Raw genomic sequence first — 18,315 nt, forward strand, 5'->3', positions numbered from 1 at the left:
GAATGCAGTTCATCACCTTTCCCTCACCGTGTCCAAGCACTCTGCTCTAGCTGCAGTTCAGATAAACTCTAAACAACACACAGGCACAATAGTTCAGTTTCATCACGATTAGCTCAGTTGTCCTTACCAGCCAATATTGGTCATCTTTATGCTTTAACTACACTCATGAAACAAGGTTCACTTGTTCACAGCAAACATACATCATTGTATCTCAAACATATATATTGTCATCAAAACTGAATCTGAAACAGTTTCTTCTTGAACAAACTACATAACAACCAAGGTATCAGCAGTGCTGATCTTTAGCTGAATCTCTCTTTTATTTATCTAGGCTCCAACATAAAAATATGATCTCTGGCAACAAAACTGCCAAGTAGAGTATGGAAGCCTAGTAGAGTCCATAAGACGAGCACAGAAAACCCTGAGCCACAATGAAAAAAACCATTCCAGGTTCCCCTTAAGCAGGTTGTGAGGTTACAACTCCCTACCCCATCACAAACTAGTACACTTTGGTTTGCCACCTTCGAGGCAGGCTGTACTCGCTGTCTTGGCAAAATGATCTGAGTGAACTTCAAGACCTTTAACCATAGGGGTTCTTTTAACCTAGATCATTTTGTCAGGACCGGATTGAAACAATCATGACACAACATCAGAGGCAGGAGAAGGAAGGAAGAGGCAAAAGCATAGATCTGGAAGTAGAAACCACTTAATCACATGTAATGAACTTGATTGCTGCTTAAGGACCTTATGTGCTCTCCCAACCTGAAATACACTGTTCTCCCTGGCAGAGAACTATTGTTAGAGGAAAAATGGAATGTACGTTAAAAATAGTTCTGAAACTACTGAGGATTAAGGGGTTTATTTGCTACATTTGAATTGACTTACTGTTGTGTTAATAATTAGTCAAATTTGGGGGAAGGAAACATTTCTAGCCACACTTTTTTTTTTTTTTAACCTGATTTATCAAATTCTTTAAGTACTAAATACTGTCAAGAACATGAAGCTGAGAGCAGCGATAGCCAGTGCTTGCAGAAGGACTTTGTGTGCTCAGAGCAGTGAGACAGAAACCCAGCAACAGCAGGAGTCCCCTCAGCACCCTGCAGGCCTGCTGTCCTGAGGGCTTCCAGAAACTGGGTAACACTGTCTCTGTATCCTATAATCTACTTCCAATCTTGAACTCAAATCACAAAGCCAACAGAAGCTGCATCACAAGCCCCTTCGCTTGCCAGGCAAATCCAGCACCGACAGCTTTGCTTACCACCTCTCTCAGCTGGCAGGCAGCAGCCCTGCTGCCCAGAGCACATCAGACCAAGAGCTGCCCAGCTGACAGCTTTTGGCAGGATACCACCTACAAGGAGTTCCCAGCCAAACCTTCTGTTCCCTGTAGAAACAGGCTGTTTCTCTGCTAACCCTTAATTGTTGGGCTTTCTCTGCCTTAAATCCTGCTGGTACCGGTAGGGCAGGTGGGGCTAACTGAGCCAGGGTGGTAGCTTCAGGCCTTCTGGCTCCCACAGCAGCAGGTTGCTGTGCCGTAATTACTGTTGGTTAATAGTGTGTTTGGCAAGCTGCGAACGTTCTGGAAGTTGTTTCCTTCATGCAGTCTTTCCTCTCATTCCTCACCACCCACTGTTCTCCTTGGCAATTGCTAGTTAAGGTGGAAGTTTCTTAAGAAACTGCTTGTTAAAAATTTGGAAATGGGGTGCTGCATATGCCAGTGGCAATCCTTTTCCCTGGAGAATTAGCAAATGGAGTTGTTCCGTGTCCAGTTGCATTTCTCACATCGTGCTTCCAGCCTTGCATAATTTTTGAGGAACAGTTTAAGATGTTATGTAGCTCATCCTGAGCAAGGCAGGATGCCAGGTAAGAGGGAAGACCAGTTGATATAACTGAAAAGAAAAAGTCAACAGTTTGGGGCCATCAGGTCTGATAGTAACTGCTCTGCATTAAGCTAAAAACCAGCTAGATCATCTGAGAGAAAAACCAGACAATAATTGTGAAATAGAAGAGAGATTAGTGGAGAAGAGGACTATTAGCATGGGGAGAGGCGATTGAGCGAATATCTCCTGTAGAAAGGAGACCTTGTTCATTACATTAAAAAGCATGGATGGATTGTCTTGGGGGTGAATTACAATGAGCCATTAAATAAAAATTTCATTTTTTAATACATGCTAAACTATGGATTTCATTTCCCTTGCTCATCTTTGTGGTCTGCCTTGAAGACTAGTACCACGAAGAGAGAGATGGCTGATCCCTGTGTGAGTGGCACGCCTGCAGGAGATGGGGTGCTCCTGTTCTCTATCAGTTGGCTCTGCAGGTTCATACCAGTATACAGTGGCTGCTGTAGTTTCACCCACATAGCTCCCCTAAGGGCATCAGCTGCACTGACTGAAATGCAGAGTGTTCTAGGAAGTGTGCATGAATCTTATGTCTTGATGGGTTCTCAGGTAGGTGGGTGGTATTTACTATAACCAAAAAGACCTTGTGAGAGAAAAAATAAATTCTTTTATAAACCATCAGTAGATGGAAGAGGGCTGGGGGAACAATTTTCTGAGTTTTCTCAGACTTCATACAAATAATTTTCAGGTTTGACTTCTAGCTGTTCTTCAGTAACAGTTTACTAAAACTTAAAATATAGCAGTGGGCAGGTTTTATTTTACTAAAAATGTCACATTATTTCCTTTAACAGAAGCTGAGTCTTGAATGTTTTCTGATACACAGATTATGTTGGCCTTTTACAAGAGCCTGTATATAAATTCTTGAAAAGAAATGGTTTATGGAAATACTTCTTGAGAGCAGAATTCTGCTTGTCAGAATGTAAGCAGAAGGTAGAAACTTCTACCAACTTACGTCTCTAAGTAATCAGTTAAAAATTATTTAAAGTGATGCTCATTGTGGGGCCAGAGTTGGGTTTCTTGCTGTTGCTTCTTTTGCAGATGTGGCAGTTAACAATAGTAGCAAATATCCAGCTCTGGCACTGAATCCTTATTGCTTGCAGTAAGCTATCTGCTCATAGTTTATGTCTTCCATCTAATCTAGAATATCTGGCACTTCTGCACATAGATAGAATAGAGACAGTATTTTGAAACTGATTTTTTAACAGAAGTTACTTTCCCAGTTCTAGTTACATTAATGCTGCAACCTAGAAATGATTCATCTCTAAACAGTGACTGGAAGCTGCAATGTAGAGCAGTTTTCATCAGGCAGGTGTTTCTTTGGATTTCAAAGGGACTTTTGCCGAGTAAAGTAAGAAACAGGTACTTGGAGTTTGGGGGTTTTGTTGGTTTGTCTTTATTGTAACAGAAATACGCTATAGCTTTTATTTCACCTTGGACTCATGCTCTATCAGGAAAAAAAATGTTAAAAGAATCATAGAACTGACTCTTACCAAGTTAGACATTTCAGTGCCTGCTCTCATGAAAACTCAGCATTTTTAATGAAAACAAATTCAGTTTTGGTTTCTCTTCTTGGAGACTACATTGTTGAGACACTGGACTCTTACTGCCCCAGTCTTCACTACTTGCCTAATAGTTTACCTAATAGTTCATTCCAAGTAAACTGTTAGGTAAGTGCAGAAAAAAAGTTACTTTACGCAACTTTTCACCTGCTCAATTTCTGTTACTGTCCTGAAGCCTGCATTAGTGATGCTGTAGACTATACTTGGCTGAAAAGGGGCATTTGTCTTGTGGACTAGTAAAGGGTGACCAACATACAGCAGCTGCCAGACCCTTAATCCTCTTTCCAGTTTATCTGCTGCAGCAAAAGTTGCAAGCTGTGATGTACGCCTGGCCTTTTATGCAAGGCACATTTTCTTGAAGGTAGATCTGTTAGTTCCGTTTCTCTTTCATGTCATATTTTCCAAGGCAGTTTAGGAGGTAATCAACACTGTACAGTCTGAGATGTGGTTGCAGCTGTTTTGTGCTAGATTTGATTCAGGGGGAGTGCTGATGATCTGTATTCAATTTGGCAGCCAAACTGAAAATGGTGAGGAAAAGAGTTCTGAACAATGAAAATGAAAAAGGACAATTGTTTGTTGTTTTGCTTTGAGGAAAACCCAAAACTTCACTTAACATTCCCATAATGCAGCAGATGTGGGCTCAAATCCTTTTTTCAAAAGATGTTTGAAGCTAGGCCTCCCACAATGTAGAATACTTTTATGTTTTAAATCAAAAGTAAGTGGAAAAAAATATTACAAAAGCATAAAAACATGTAATCCTAGTATTTCTATTTCTTTGTCACTTTCAATTTGACCTCTAGAACTGGTTTTTTTTTCAAACAAACAATTCACCAATAAATTTGCTGAACTCTTGTATGGACCCAGGTTAGCTTATGTGAGAGCTGACATGGGAGAGACAAGACTGTGGAGAAATTGGAGCATAATGAAGTGTATGTCTACTTCAGAAACAGTGGAAGGACTAGAGTATATATGTACTTGGAACAGCTGAGTTTATTCTTCCTAGAATTTTCTAAAATGTGCCTGGGAATGGTGTAGTTATAGAAAGATAAAGTCACTCCTATTTTCAAAAAGAGTGTCTGCAAGGATGAGAGACTGCTGTAGCTAAAGGCTTTTCTTCTGAACAAAGGTTTGGCTGACCAAATAGTATCCATTGCTTTGTATTCTATCTATTGGTAAGTATAGGTGGGATTTCTTGTTTTTCTTTTTTGTTGCTCTTGAACACTTATCTAATGGTTTCAATGTCTTTTCCCCCCAATAAACCTTTCTTTTTCTGATGATGTGATTGTTGATTGTACTATTTAACCTGCATCCCCTACAATACTTCCTTGCTTTCACATTAAATTAGTTTACAATTGTTTACTCTGGCCTGATTTTGACATTTGCAGGGTCAATTACCTGAATGATCAAAATCCTTTTGAAGCTCAGAGTATTGTTTTCTTTTTTTCCCCCATGCTTAGAAGACTTGAAGAATTTATAACAGTTATTTATAACACTGGATTTCTAAATTTATATCACATTTTATTTATAATTTTTCAAGATGAAGAAAACTTACTGAACAGTGGTTAACATTGACACTAGAATAAGAAATGTCACAACTTGTTTTAGTTTAGTTGTTTAGTTTCAGGCTTTATGAATTCCAAAAGAAATAAAATAAAATTATTCCAGTAGAATAAATAATGGTAAATATGGAGAGGAAGGATGAAACAAGGAGAAAGTTGGTGCTCTAACACAAAATCCTGCATGGGAGTGGCTGGGGAAGGAGGCTGGAGCAAGGATGGGGAAACTCAAGATGTAAAGCCTGAAACTGCTAGCACTGAGGAACTGGGCTAGGAATTAGATGATGAGGGCTTTGATATGTTATTGAAAGTAAATCCCATTCCTGAACTTTGGCATTGGATCTAAGATTGCTGAATTTAAATGGCCTTTTAATAGCGAGAAATAAAGTGTGGGTTTGTAGTCCTGCATCTAGAAGATGGAAAAGCTACTGCTGCCATCAGTCACTGTGAGATGATGTAACAGAAGTCTGTACTCAGGTCTAAAGGTCGTGGTGTTGCTGAGAACTATCTGAGTTTCTGTATGATGATGCAAATTTCTGCTTTTCCAACTTCTCTTTCCTCTTAACCAGACAAAGGTGCATATATCTGCACATGCAACTAAATTCAGAAGCTAAATTATGCCAAGATTTGGGCTGTCTGGGTAGGTGAATCCACTCCCATCCTGGGGATATAGTCTGTCGTTATATATTAATTTTGTTACTGCTCTCATTTTCATTAAGTAGCCAGCAGAGCTCATGCAGGAATAAAAGCAGGCTTAGTAGAAAGTGTGTGCGTGCACACGTTACTCACCCATAACAATACTGGAAGCTGTACAATGAGTGAGAAACTGGATCCAGGAAAACAAAGTGTGGGAGGTTGAGCATGAGAAATTTATTCTGTGCTTTGCCACGGTGTTTGTGTTTCTTGTTGGCCAAATCACTTAAAAGCAATCCTGTTTGCTAAATATCACGTGGCCTGAATTTGGACTTTTCCTCACTTTTGCAGCTTGTTGTGTGTACCCCAGTTGCTCCTGTGCGGCTCCTTTCCCCGCGCTTAGCACGCACGCTGAACGGCGGGTGTGTCTCGGCTCCCCGGGAAGGTGCGCGCTCCGCGTGTCGCACCTGCCGCCGTCCCGCTCCCCCGCCCGCCGCTCAGCCCCGCTCCCGCCCGGGCCCGCGCACCGGCGCTTGCGGAGCCCGCCGGGGGCGTGTCCCGCCGGAGCCCCGCCCCTGGAGCCGCCCGGCCAATGGCGGAGCGCGGGCGGGGCCGGGAGCGGCGGCGGCCCCGGGGGCGGTGGCGGATCGCGGGGTTTGCTGAGGGGAGGGCGCTACATGGGCAGCGGGGTGGCCGTGCGAGGGGCCCGCGGCGGCGCGGCTGCTGCCTGCGCTCGGCCACCGCTCTCCGGTAAGCGCCGGCCGTAGGCACCGGGAACGCCGCGGCGGGAGCGGGGGGGGGGGAGCGTCGCTGGTCGCCGTCGGGAGGAGCCGTGGGCGAGCGTGGAGCAGGGCGCCGGTGAGCCGCCGGGCGAACGGGGGCGGCTGGAGGGGCCCGGCGCCCCCCTCCCAGTGGGAGTCTGGCCCCAGCAACTCCCACCTCCCCGCCCGGCGGTTCCCGGGAGCGGTGCCGGGCGCTTCCCCGCACGCCCACCTCCGCTCTGCCCCGCACCTCTCGCGGCCCCTGCCCCGTACCTGCCGCGGCCCCGGGGCCCGCGCTGCGCGGGGGCTGCCAGCCACGGGGCCCTGCGGTGCGGGGGCTGCCAGCCACGGGGCCCTGCGGTGCGGGGCGGCCGCGGGGCGCCGGGAATGTGCGGAGGGGTCAGGGCGGGGCGCCGACCCCCACCCAGGGCACCGGGAACGGCCCTGCCCTCGGCCCGCCAGCGACGTGGCCCCTTTTTTCCTGTCTTTTTTTCTTACTTTTTGTTTTTTCCTCCTTTCTTCCCCTCCCTACTGGGGAAATTGTGCTGGGAGAGCAAATTTTTGAAATATCTGCCGCTTTATTTTTTTTATCTTTTTTCCGTCGGGACGGGCAATGGCTCGCTGTGAGCCAAAGGAGTCTGGAGGCGTTTATAGCAAAGCTGGTGGATGCTTTTCGTTTTCAAAGCCAGAGTCTCCTGAAGAAATATGAAACACTTCTCAGTAATGAAAGGCATGTGTTCTGGGAGGGAAACTTTCCCCATCTGCCTTGTAACACAGAAGGAACAGACATAAGGGCTAATATTTACGAGGAAAAGGTGCCTCTTGTGCTAAGCTGCTCAGCTTTGGTTTTCTCAAGTTTTTTTCCGTTCAGAAACACTTTGTCATCACTTCCATAGTTTTCAAAGTGTTGGCATTTTTGTACTACTTGTACAAAAAAGGCAACATTTCTAAAATAATACAGCTTTAAAAGCATGGGCTTCCCACTGAAACAGGTCTAAGACATCATGCTACTTAAAAAGTTGACTGTGAAGCTGGCCAGACTTAAAAGAGGCACGTCTTTTAAATAATATGAAAATCTTTCTCGATATAAATAGATATCACACTTGTTAAGAGGAGAGAAGGTTATGTGGCTTGTTTTGTCTTAATTGCAAGGTAAAATTGCAAAGTAGCTTTGTAGCCATGAGAATTATATGTGGGAACAGAAGAAACTTACTTAAATACTATGTTTAATGTAAACCTCACTTCAATCTACTTGAGGTGTTTGGAATTACTTAATTATCTGCATTATTTGTATAGTGTCATGAGTGCTCTTACAGGTACTGACTTTAAGCAGTAAACAGAAATTAGAGCAGGTAATTTGTGTTAAATTTTGAAGTTTTCTTCCCCCTCCCCCAGCACACATTCCCTGGAAGGCCTGCAGATTAATTACAAAAACAACTGCTTTGACCACGTTTCCTCTGATATTTTTAAACTGAAAACAGAAATAAAGCAGAAATAATGGAAAAATAATTGAAGTGCATTAGAGTAATGCCTATTGAAATTCATAGTGGGAGTGTTCAAAGTGCTAAAGGTGCTACTACTTTAGTTGGTCTAACCAAATACAAACATATGCAGGAGAACCCGTTTCAACCTGTATTTTTAGGTAAAGTAATTGAATTTGAAGATTTGCTGCAGATGTGTCTGCAACCCACACTAATGTTTTAGCTGTTGTGTTCCAGTTTGGTTTTTGGTTGTTTTTTTTTCCCCTGTGGTGTTTATGCTATACTGTAAACAATGAGAATTTCTCCTGGTGTTGAGAGAACAACAGCAGGCGTTGTGGGAGCTGCTGGAAGCGTACCTGACTCTGCCACCTGCAGTTTGCTGCTTTGAAATGAATCGCTTAACCTGACATGCCAAAATTTTCAGTAGCTTTCTGGTTTGTTTTTTTTTTTTTTCTTAAAAGAAAGGAATGCAGGTAGTTGCTTAATTTATACTCCCCCAAATTTGTGCATTTTTATGGTGGAACTTTCTGAGCAGAGCAATATCATTCAAGATAACTGCACTGAGATTTGCAGATAAACTTTGATACTAAAATATTTTTTCACTCTCTTCACTTTTCTATGTCTTTCTTTTGATTGCCTTTCGTATTAGTAGATAGTAGGCTGAAAAGCCCAGATAACTTCTTTGAGGATGTTTTCCTTTCCAAGACAAACTGTGATAGGCCATGGTTTTTTGCTTGGCACACTTCACAGAGAAAATTCATCCTATCGGATCAAGGCTGTGTATTATCTTAAGAGGCAGGATGCTGAATATAGCTTGGTGGTTCATGCAAGAAGGGATGTTGATCATAGTCTATCACATCAAGTGTTTTTGCAGTTGTATTCAGTTATAGTAATGTTTCAGGGTAAAGAATAGGTCTTGGTAAATGTACAGAATGCAATTTTTAAGGTTCGCAGAATAAATATTCGTGGAAGAAACTTTTCTCATGAAATAAGCATGCATCATGATTAGCTTTTGAAATAATTTTGGCATGCCATTGATTTTTTTTTTTTATTTAATGCAACAATCTATCTACTGTACATATTTAAATAACTTCAAATAGTCAAAAGCTTTTATAGTACTCAGTTAGCATTTTTATGTAAAGCAGTATCATCTTGAAAGAAGTTTTGGATCTTGTCAGTACAAAAGTATTGCTTCACATATATTTCTATATTAATCAGCGTTTTTCCTTCTCCTCCACCTCCTTCCCCCTCCCCAATTTTTAAGGGTTTCGCCTTTGGCTTGTCCAATGGACATCAAGTGGCAGTGAGTGTTAACTGCGGGAGCTCTACAAGTACAGCGGCTGCTGGGATGTTGCGACAGAACGGCGGCAGTAACAAGCGTGGTTTGGGATTAGCCCGACTGTCTACCTCCAACTTCTTCACCATCTCGAATTCAGGAAATTGGGGAATGGGGCGCAGCACCAAGAGCAGCTCTCTGAGCAGCATTAGCTCCAACTCTGACTGCTATGATAATCCTGTTGTGGATCCAGAATATATCATGCAACTGGTGAATGATGTCAGAAAATTTGCAGATGTGCTACTCTATTTGAAGGAAGCCTTTCTTTCAGAAGGTGTGTCAGTTTTCTTAATTCTTGGATTTTCTGAAACCCTAACAACTCTATTTGTATGTTTTAACTAGTGTTTGCTGTGGTTGTTTCCCCCTGCCCTTTACCTTCACCATTTATCCTCCCTTCCTCTTCCCTCCCCACCCCCAGCATGACGATTACGGGAAGTGATGGTTTTTAGTTTGGGTTCTGTATTTCCTTACCAGAAGAGTGCAATCTGTTTCATAATCGTAATAAGGGAAAATAAGTTCTTAGCAGGCTGTCTAGGCTGATATCTAGGCTGATACTTAAATTTGTGAGACCATCAACTGGTCAGTTTTTTAACCACTTGGACGTTTTTTCTAATTCCAAACAGTTCTATAATTATTTTGGTTATATTTCAGTTTTCTAGGCTGGTTTGGTCTTTGAAAGTCTTATACACTAGTAGTTTGAGTTTTAAGGTAGAATATAACTACGCTGTCTTCCTTTGCAAGAGAAGTATTTACCATCTTCTGCCAGCAGGTGGAAACTGCAAATTTTCTTTCTTGTGAGAGGTGTGCGTTACTGTGTTCCTGTTCCTTTTGGGGAAATAGCATTAGACCTGTTTTGGTCCTCAGCAGGAAAGCTTTTATCTAAATTTTGTGAGATTAATAGCTGAAATAACAACCAGAGCAGTTTTGTATAAGATGTCCTGAGTGCTGAGCATTTGCAGTCACTTCTGTGCTCAAGTGAAATACTGCTGCTAAAAGGTGTGTGAACAATTCTTAAAAGAGCAATAGTTTGACACCAGTGGCCATGTCGTGTCCTTATAGGTTTTTGCCGAGCACACAGGATGAGCAGAGTTATTTGTGAGGTTGGGTGTCTGGTGGCTGCTGAGAATGAAATGGGCATCCTGTAGGAAAGGACTATTAAAACACTGAAGTATTCCTGTTGCCATGCAGCAAATTAATTACTTGTCAGTTTAAAATTTTGAACTCAGAAGATCCAAAAAAACTAACATGGAAGACAGGAGTTGTCATCTTGTTTTATACTATGGTATAGAATTAATTTGTGAAACAGTGTTGTCCATTTAAAGGATTTATAATTTATAAAGGAAAGATGTTTCTCTTCCACAGTTGGGAGTGTTTTTTGATCTTTGTCCCCATAATATAGAGAGCTCCATAATGCTGGCCTTGCTTACTGCTGGCTGGAGACAACCTCCTAGAAGCTGCATCGCTTGGTTTGCTTTTTCTAATGTTTGAAAATGTTCGCAATTGTCTGTCCAAAAACTAACAAAAACCTTCTAAGGTGGTTGAGCAGACTTCTTGTGCATAAAATTCTAGTTTGTAATGCTTGCAGCTTACCACCAGCCTGAAATTAGTTACATTAATTATTCCAAGATGGAATCAGTTGTGGGGATAGGAAATTAATTTCTTCCTTTTTAGAAGAGTTTCATCAGTGTCCGTTTATATTTGCTTGGTAAGCATTCCTAGAGTCTGCTGTAGGTCTTTCAGCTTCTAACCACTGTTCCCTCAGCTTCTACATCAACTATTAGTTGTTGTATTGCCTCTCTGGCAGATTTGTCTAAACTCCTGATGCACCGTAGCTTCATGCTTGGCCATGTGGCTCCCAACTGTCCCCGTTCTGCTGCTGGGGTCTGCAGTGGTTGGCAGCTGATTGCCAAGTGTGCCTTCAGTGTCATGCTGACTGATGCTTGTATTCCCTGTTTGTGGTACCTGAGCTGTCATGGAAGAGCCCAGCAATTATTCACCCATGGTTCACTTAACATTCATCTGATGTAGTGAACCGATCTTGGATGAAAAATCTTAAGAGATTTTGGGCTATAACATGTGTTTGTGTCTAAACTAGAACGTTAAGTGCCTTGGGATTACAGACTTGAACTGTGTTTTGTTATGGTACCAATGCAAGTAGGTTTGTAACATGAAGAATAAGTTGAAGTCTCTTGAGGAGAGTACTAGGTGAATGAAATGTTCCATAGATTCCAAGGCTACTTCTCTTTGCATTCCTTATGCTAACATGATTTAATTTCTTACAGTAGTCTCATTGTCATAATGCTGGATAAATTTTTCATACCTTTCATTCAACAAAGGGAAACCCAAACCAACAACCAACCAACCAAAACAGCAAACCAAAACACTCTGAATGTAACTGTAAAGTTTAAAAGTTTGACAGATGTTTGGACATGAGGGAGCTGCAGTTGTCTCTTGTCTTGAGTGAAATACTGTGTGTTTCATACCTTTAGGTTCTTGCTGTCCCTTAGGCCTTGTACTCATTGGATGTAACATTCTGTTATAAATGCTCCGATCTGAGGCATAAGATCAAGATACTTTACTGTTGTTTTCATTAAAGGAGAGCTCTGGGCATTTTTTGAACCTATGTCAATAAATCCAGTGCTGTTTCACAAATCTTGTATTTAATTCTACTTGACAGGCTGGAACTGTAGTGGTGGTTAGTGCAACTGACTGCATCAGTCTCTTGGTCCAGTCTTCAGCTCAATTTCCAGATCGGCAAGATTGTCATGTGGCTAGTACTAGTAAGGACAGTTGTTATTGTGTTTTTGTGTTTGAACTGAAAGATTGTCTTCAGTTGTAGCATTTGTACTTTTTGAAGTCAGAGATAATTGAAATTTATTGAGAAGACTCAAAATAAGTCAATCTTCTTTCTTATAAGAAGAAAATGAAAAAAAATTCCCTAGCAATCCCTGCCTGGAAGGCCGGATTTGAGAGTGTATGTTGAATTAATACTCAGAAGACTCAGATAATTTCCTGTAATTTGTGCTATTCTTAGTGCTGTTCATTTGACTGTTCAGTTTTATTGATGGCATTCTGTTTTTCTAATGTGCCCCAGGTTTACTTCTTTCTATTCTAATGTAAATCTGGAGTACAAACTGTTAAGACATAATGGCTTGAAAGCTGATGAGTTTTCTCTGTGTTTTCTCTAGGCTTTTTGAGTTCCAACAATAACATTTCAGCTATCGGCTCAGAGTGTGAGAAACTTTTATTGTTGCTTTCAACTTACACCCCTCTTTGGAAAGGTAGGACACACAGGGAAATACAGTCTAAAGGCTGGAGCCAGTCTGTCGTTTTCACAGTAGTGGCACTCAAGATGAGAAGTAACTTCCTATGATAAAAGTGGTTTTAGGAACTGAGAAGTTGTTTGCTTCCCATGGAGACCTGCTGAGGGCTTAAAAACCTGACTATAGTACTGAAAATATTAAAGATTTTGGAGTGTGTGAGTTATATTTAAGGTGAATCTGGTAACTTGAAGAGGTTAGTTCTTGTCCCAAACATGCAGGACCTAACTCTTACAAACTTGTATTAGAGAATCAACCAGTTCAAAAGCAAAATTGCTTATTGCATTGATATGCAAAGTTGAGAATCTTTTCAATAGGTATTTATGTATGAGGGTGGTGACTACAGTCCAAGCTTTTACTGTCTATAATAAACTTTATTGTTGCTTTAAGTAAATAATGCTACTGTGTGGTCTTTGCTCAAATGAGATTAATTTTCTCAGGTTTAAAAAGACCACACAAAAGAATATTTAGGACACAGTAAAATGTCTCTTAATTATGAACTGAGAGTAAGTATTTCATCTTTCAACAGTACATAGTAGCTTTTGCTTGTATTGCATTAGAAAGGGGGGGAGCATTCCTGTTTCCCTACTCTGAAGGTAGTTAGCTACTAGTTTTGTGACATCTGCTGCTTTTTATTTTTTTTAAGAAATATAGTATGTACTATAAGGTCTGCCCTTGAGACTGTGAGAAATACTGTGTTTCATTATGAATAGCTCTAAGGGTAAAATTTGCATGTGGTTTAAAAGTGCAGGAGTAATTACATTTTAATATGTAGTCTTCTTGACTGTACTTCAGAATATATTTTGGAAGTTTTTGCTTGCTTTATCACAAACTTTGAAGTAACCTTCAAAGTGTGATATTGTGTCCTTCATGTGGGTAATTCTGCATCCTTTTAATGAGCAAAAACTTTCTTCTTCAATTTCATCCGATCTTCAACTAAGGTAAATTGTAGTTCATTCTAAAATGCTTGTATACTCTTTTTTCCCAGGTATCTTAGAAACCAGACTAGCAAGATAAAGCTATTATCTTTAATTTCTCTGAGTATCAGAATGTGTCTGATTTTTTCAGAGTTTGATAGATTTTTGGGTTTTGTTTATTTTTTTGTTTGTTTGTTTTTGTTGGGGTTTTTTTCTTTGTTTGGTTTGGTTTCTGTTTTTAAACTAAAGCAGAGGCAAAAGTACTGCTGAAACTGGATGGCCTGGTCAGGAATGTTTACATTCTCTTTATAGTAAGACCAATACTTTCAAAAGCATCAGGAATGCTACCTAACTTGAAACCTATCAGGTTGTTATTTTTGAAGGATAAGATATTCACCCCAGTGGGACTATCCTAAAGGTGTCTCAAGGTAAATAGTTTCCTCAAAATGAGGAACTTGTAATCTCTAGTGACTTCAAAACCTTCTTTTAGCACCACGGAGATTGGCGTTAATTACATGCTACACTAAAAGCCAGAAGCCTTTTACTGAATATAGTGCCTGAGGCTCAAAGGTGAGTGATTTCTCTTCAGCCCTTCCTGGCTTGATAATGTATATTGTCCCTATTTTTAGTATGATTAAGGCACTGCAGTATTTTTAGCATTCCATTTTTATTTCTTTATTTTCTTACAGTCTAAAATACAAATGTCCTTTTTTTCTGAGGCAGTGTTCTTTAAAGTCAGTTTGTCCTGTTTTGCTAGGGAAATCTGAAGTTCATTAGTTATTGCAGTGAAGATTACAGATTGAATTTATGATAATATTTAATACTAGGTGTAATTTTGCTGTTTGTTCTTTATTCCAATTTTGATGTTTCTCAGTGAAAGGTGCTGTCTTTGATACACCTTAAACTAGATGTATTTACCTGTCTAATGACACCTCATACTATGAATGCTTGGTAGGTGGGCAAACTGCTCTAAAGGAGGATCTGATAAAGTATTTACTTTTCTTTGCAACAGTTTCTGGAAGCAATGTTTGCGGGAGGTTTTTTTATTTGTTTTGCTTTGAGGGCAGTTGGACTGATCTCTTTAGACTTTGTGTGGAAGATTTTGCTGCTTTTCTGCTGGGTAGTCTTTTGTGTGATAAATAACCTTTCACGAGAGAAGGGAAAGTAAAATGTGATCAGGGCAGCTAACTTTTGGGAACTGTGAAAACATAGTGATTATCAAATGTGTAAACAACCTTCTTGTGAATTATTAAATGACCATTGAGAATCATTAGAAAAAGGTAGAGGAATCCATGTAAAGTGTAGCACATTGTCTCTCTTACTCCATGTAGCACAAAAAAAAAAGGAAAACAAACTGTCTAGTAGCTAATAAATAATATCACAGAATTAAAAATACTTGAGGATGTTGACAAATAGTCTAAAGTGGAATTTTAATGTTTATCACTTCCAGAATCTGTCAAAGTGTAATATGCTTGCAATATCTGAAGAATGATTCTGTGATTTATTATTAAAATTTAGGTTTTTTGTACTTTGTAGCTCTATTCAGACTTGATCCACAAGGAAATAACTGCATGTTTTAAATGCATTTGCCTGTAGTGAGATTGTTCATCCTGTTGCTGAACCAGATTAAGTGTTAAAAGGTGAATTCTGACAACTTGTATTTGCTGCTTTGGGTGTTATTGTTCCCATGGCAGAGTTAGCAGAAGTGTCCTTGTGTGCTGCAGTAGCAGGGAGGCCGGGACTAAACCAGGCTGGGGCAGCTGGAAGGAATAAATTCTGACAGTTCTCCTGCTGAAACTGCCTTTTTTTTTTTTCCCCCCCTTCTCCATCAGCAGCTGAATTGTTGATACAGTTCTGTAACTGCTTAAAATCTACATGATGCATTTAAAACTGCTGTTTTCTTACTATAAAGCTTGTTATGTTTGGGGTTTTGTTTTAAACATGCTGATAGTCTATTTCCACAGCAGTTCGCGAAGAAACTTTTGCGTGAGCGGCTGTGATCTCACTGCTTCTTCCTGACACTGGTGGTAGTTCTCTGGTGACTGCATAGCAATCCAAGTTTTGGGAGCAAATCTGCCTGAAAACTAATCCTAGGAAGAAAGGAGCTAATTTTTAGCCAGGTCAGTTCAATGAGTTGACTGTAAGATTGTGCTGAGTACCAGCAAATAGGGGGAAGGTGGCTGGCAAAGGAACGAGTGGCCAGAGGTTAAAATGGAACAAGACTGTGAAGCTCTAGGCAGAGTTGGTGTGACCCTCCAGTCTGGCATCACAGCATACACTGCTAAAACCTGTACCAATTCTTTTGTCTACATTATTGAATGCTAACTTTGACAGGGGTATATGAAAGGTGAGGTGGTAGTGGGGAGAGCAGCAAGCAGAGAGTGCCCTTTGTAGATGGAAAATTAATCGGTCACCTTAGCACTGTGCTTTTGGTACACTTGGATTTGACAGTCATCTTTTAAACTTGCCTTTCTGAAACCTGCTTCTTACATGCAAAGTCATATCTGCTTCCAGTCTTTCTGACTGTACACCCTTAGTACACCCTTTCACATACCTCCAAATAGTAGTCACTGCTAAGTATAAGTTCCATCAGTCTGAAACTGAAATTGTCCTTTCACGAGTCTGAAATAGTCTTTCAAGCTGAAAGTTGGAAAAGATATAAACAAGGATAAGAACAAATTTAATACTGCCTTAATTTTTTTTAAACAAGTAAAATTATTGCTAAGAACTGAAAGGTAGTAGTAGTGATTTTTTTTTAAGAGCTTCTCCTGGGTTTTTTAATGGCAAAACTTAGAGGAAAAAAATTACACAGGCTGCTTCTCTTAGTGGAGCTGTAGGACCACAGCAAACCAGAGACCTCCTGGTCATTTTCCCATGCTTCCTTGACTTTCACACCCATCCTTTTCTGGTCCCTTTCTTGGGCAGAAAGCACTGAGATCCCTGGCCCTGGGTCATGTTCCTGTCCAGCTTCCTCAAACTTGAGAAGTTATGCAAAGAAAGTAGAAATTTGAGGTACAGCCTGGATAAAGGCAAACCCACAGCAATGCAAAAAGAAGTATTTTACAGTCAGTTTATGGGAGGCAAGCATAGCTATGAACCAGGAATTACCCAAGCATAGCTATGAACCATAGGTTTTTCCCAGGACTGTTGCACTTAATCTGGGAGAGTGAACTTTCCACCTTTCTTTTCATTTCACTCCAGATCATCCCACAGTCTGTTTTGCCCAAGCCTCCTGTTTTCTGTGAGTCTGCTGTCTGCAGGCTTTTGTCAGGGAGTCTTGGGCTTTCAGACGCTGTGACCAGAGCCAGAGGAGCTGGGTATTTTGTTTTGTTTTGCAAGTTTGCAGTGGTAGTGCACTGCTTAATTCATCTGCAGTCATGGAACAATTCTTCGGTTTTCACTATTCTAACAAGAGGAAACAACCAACCTCCTCTTGAAGTTGAGTTCAAGCAAATCTGTGTTCTTCATAGTCAAAGTGTAAGCTGCCTGTTAAATGCTGGTTGCTAATGTTGGATAGTAAATGCTATTTCTTCAGTTTCAGGGAAGATTGAAGTTATTATTTAACTTAGTGGACTAGGAGATAAGTTTGTGGCTGATAGTACTACCCCTCCCCCAGTTGCATACTCCACATTCCTTCAGAACAAATGTTCACTTGTTGCTATAGTGTCTAAGATCAGCAGTCAGGAGGGGGGGTGTCTTGAAGGCCCGTGAGTGTTTAAAATGTAAAATCAACCCTTATGTGCAGTCAGATATTTTTGTTGACTTAAATAATTAGCATATCTTTCTTTAGGAAAACTCTGAACTCTTTGTAAGAGAGCACAGGCATTTTTCATTTTTATGTTGCTTTTGAAGTACAAAAAAAAAGGAATACAAGGAAAAACTTCATTCTTCCTCCTTTTCACATTTCTGATGTACAAAAGGAGCTCAAAACACTTAAGGAACCTTAGCTCTTGTGTTAATTAGTATTAGCTTTCCTTTCCATCACAGCAACTAGACTAATGGAACTGAAATTACAAGATCAGCAAGATGAAAGGTCACTAGTGAGGAAGAGGATGAATAGTCATATTTTCCTATTTGAAAGTAAAGCTAGGCCTTTCAACAACAAAAATTCTTCTAATGTAGTTTGCAGCTGAAGAAGCAGGAACACTTGAACCAAAAAACAATTTGCATCTCTCAAAGAACTCTGTCCTAACATCTGAAAGATAAGATTTGATGCATATCCAGTCTGAGTCTTGTGTTCTAAACAGTAATTCTCATGTACATGTAGGAGTTCTTGTGTTTAAAAACAAAACAAAAACTGCTTCCCATAAATGAGTTTCCCACTCTTGGCAAAATGTATTATAGCAGATCCGCAAAAATATTCCATTTTCTTATTTTGCTGATGCATCAGTTTATCAAAGTTGCAACATAAAAGAACATCAATACAAGTAATTTTTGTATGCCTGACAGCATAGAGTTAACAGCTGTGATTGTCATCTTAATGATCTTGACTTCATGACGCTTTCATAGACTAAACCATTCATTTTCACAAGTTTTGTTGGAAGTGTTTGTTCTTCCTATTTATGTAGCTAGGTCACAGAACTGAAGCCGACTTGTTTCTTAATTCTGAGCAAATGTTCATCTAATCTGACAATTTTAGTGATTTGATTGTTATCTTAGTAATGGATTAGAGTTAGAACAGCATGGCAGGGTAGAAGATTTGGTACAGAGCTTGAACCTTGATTTTTGTAGGTGGCTGTTTCCATTTTTTCAGGAAAGTAGGAATTTTATGGGGAGTTACTCCTTTGTCCGCCTAAAATGCCCCTTTTTCTGGAAGACGGAGGTGACTCATGTAAGGCTGTAGAAAATAGTTGTGTT

General features: G+C 40.5%; 1 protein-coding gene across 2 annotated transcripts in view; it reads left to right on the plus strand.

Annotated features, from left to right (window-relative positions):
- The first annotated feature begins 6,327 nt into the window (after positions 1–6,327).
- The window catches only part of ARHGAP29 (Rho GTPase activating protein 29), a 51,518-nt gene continuing 39,530 nt past the window's right edge, over positions 6,328–18,315 (plus strand). For both annotated transcript variants that reach the window (XM_082287503.1, XM_082287504.1), the window contains exons 1-2: positions 6,328–6,393; positions 9,150–9,495. In XM_082287503.1, coding sequence (XP_082143629.1) covers positions 9,234–9,495 — 262 coding nt within the window. In that variant the 5' untranslated portion in view covers positions 6,328–6,393; positions 9,150–9,233. The remainder of the gene's footprint in view (positions 6,394–9,149; positions 9,496–18,315) is intronic.

The sequence above is a fragment of the Coloeus monedula genome, assembly GCF_965178545.1.
Source record: "Coloeus monedula genome assembly, chromosome: 9".
Classification (NCBI taxonomy): Eukaryota; Metazoa; Chordata; class Aves; order Passeriformes; family Corvidae; genus Coloeus; species Coloeus monedula.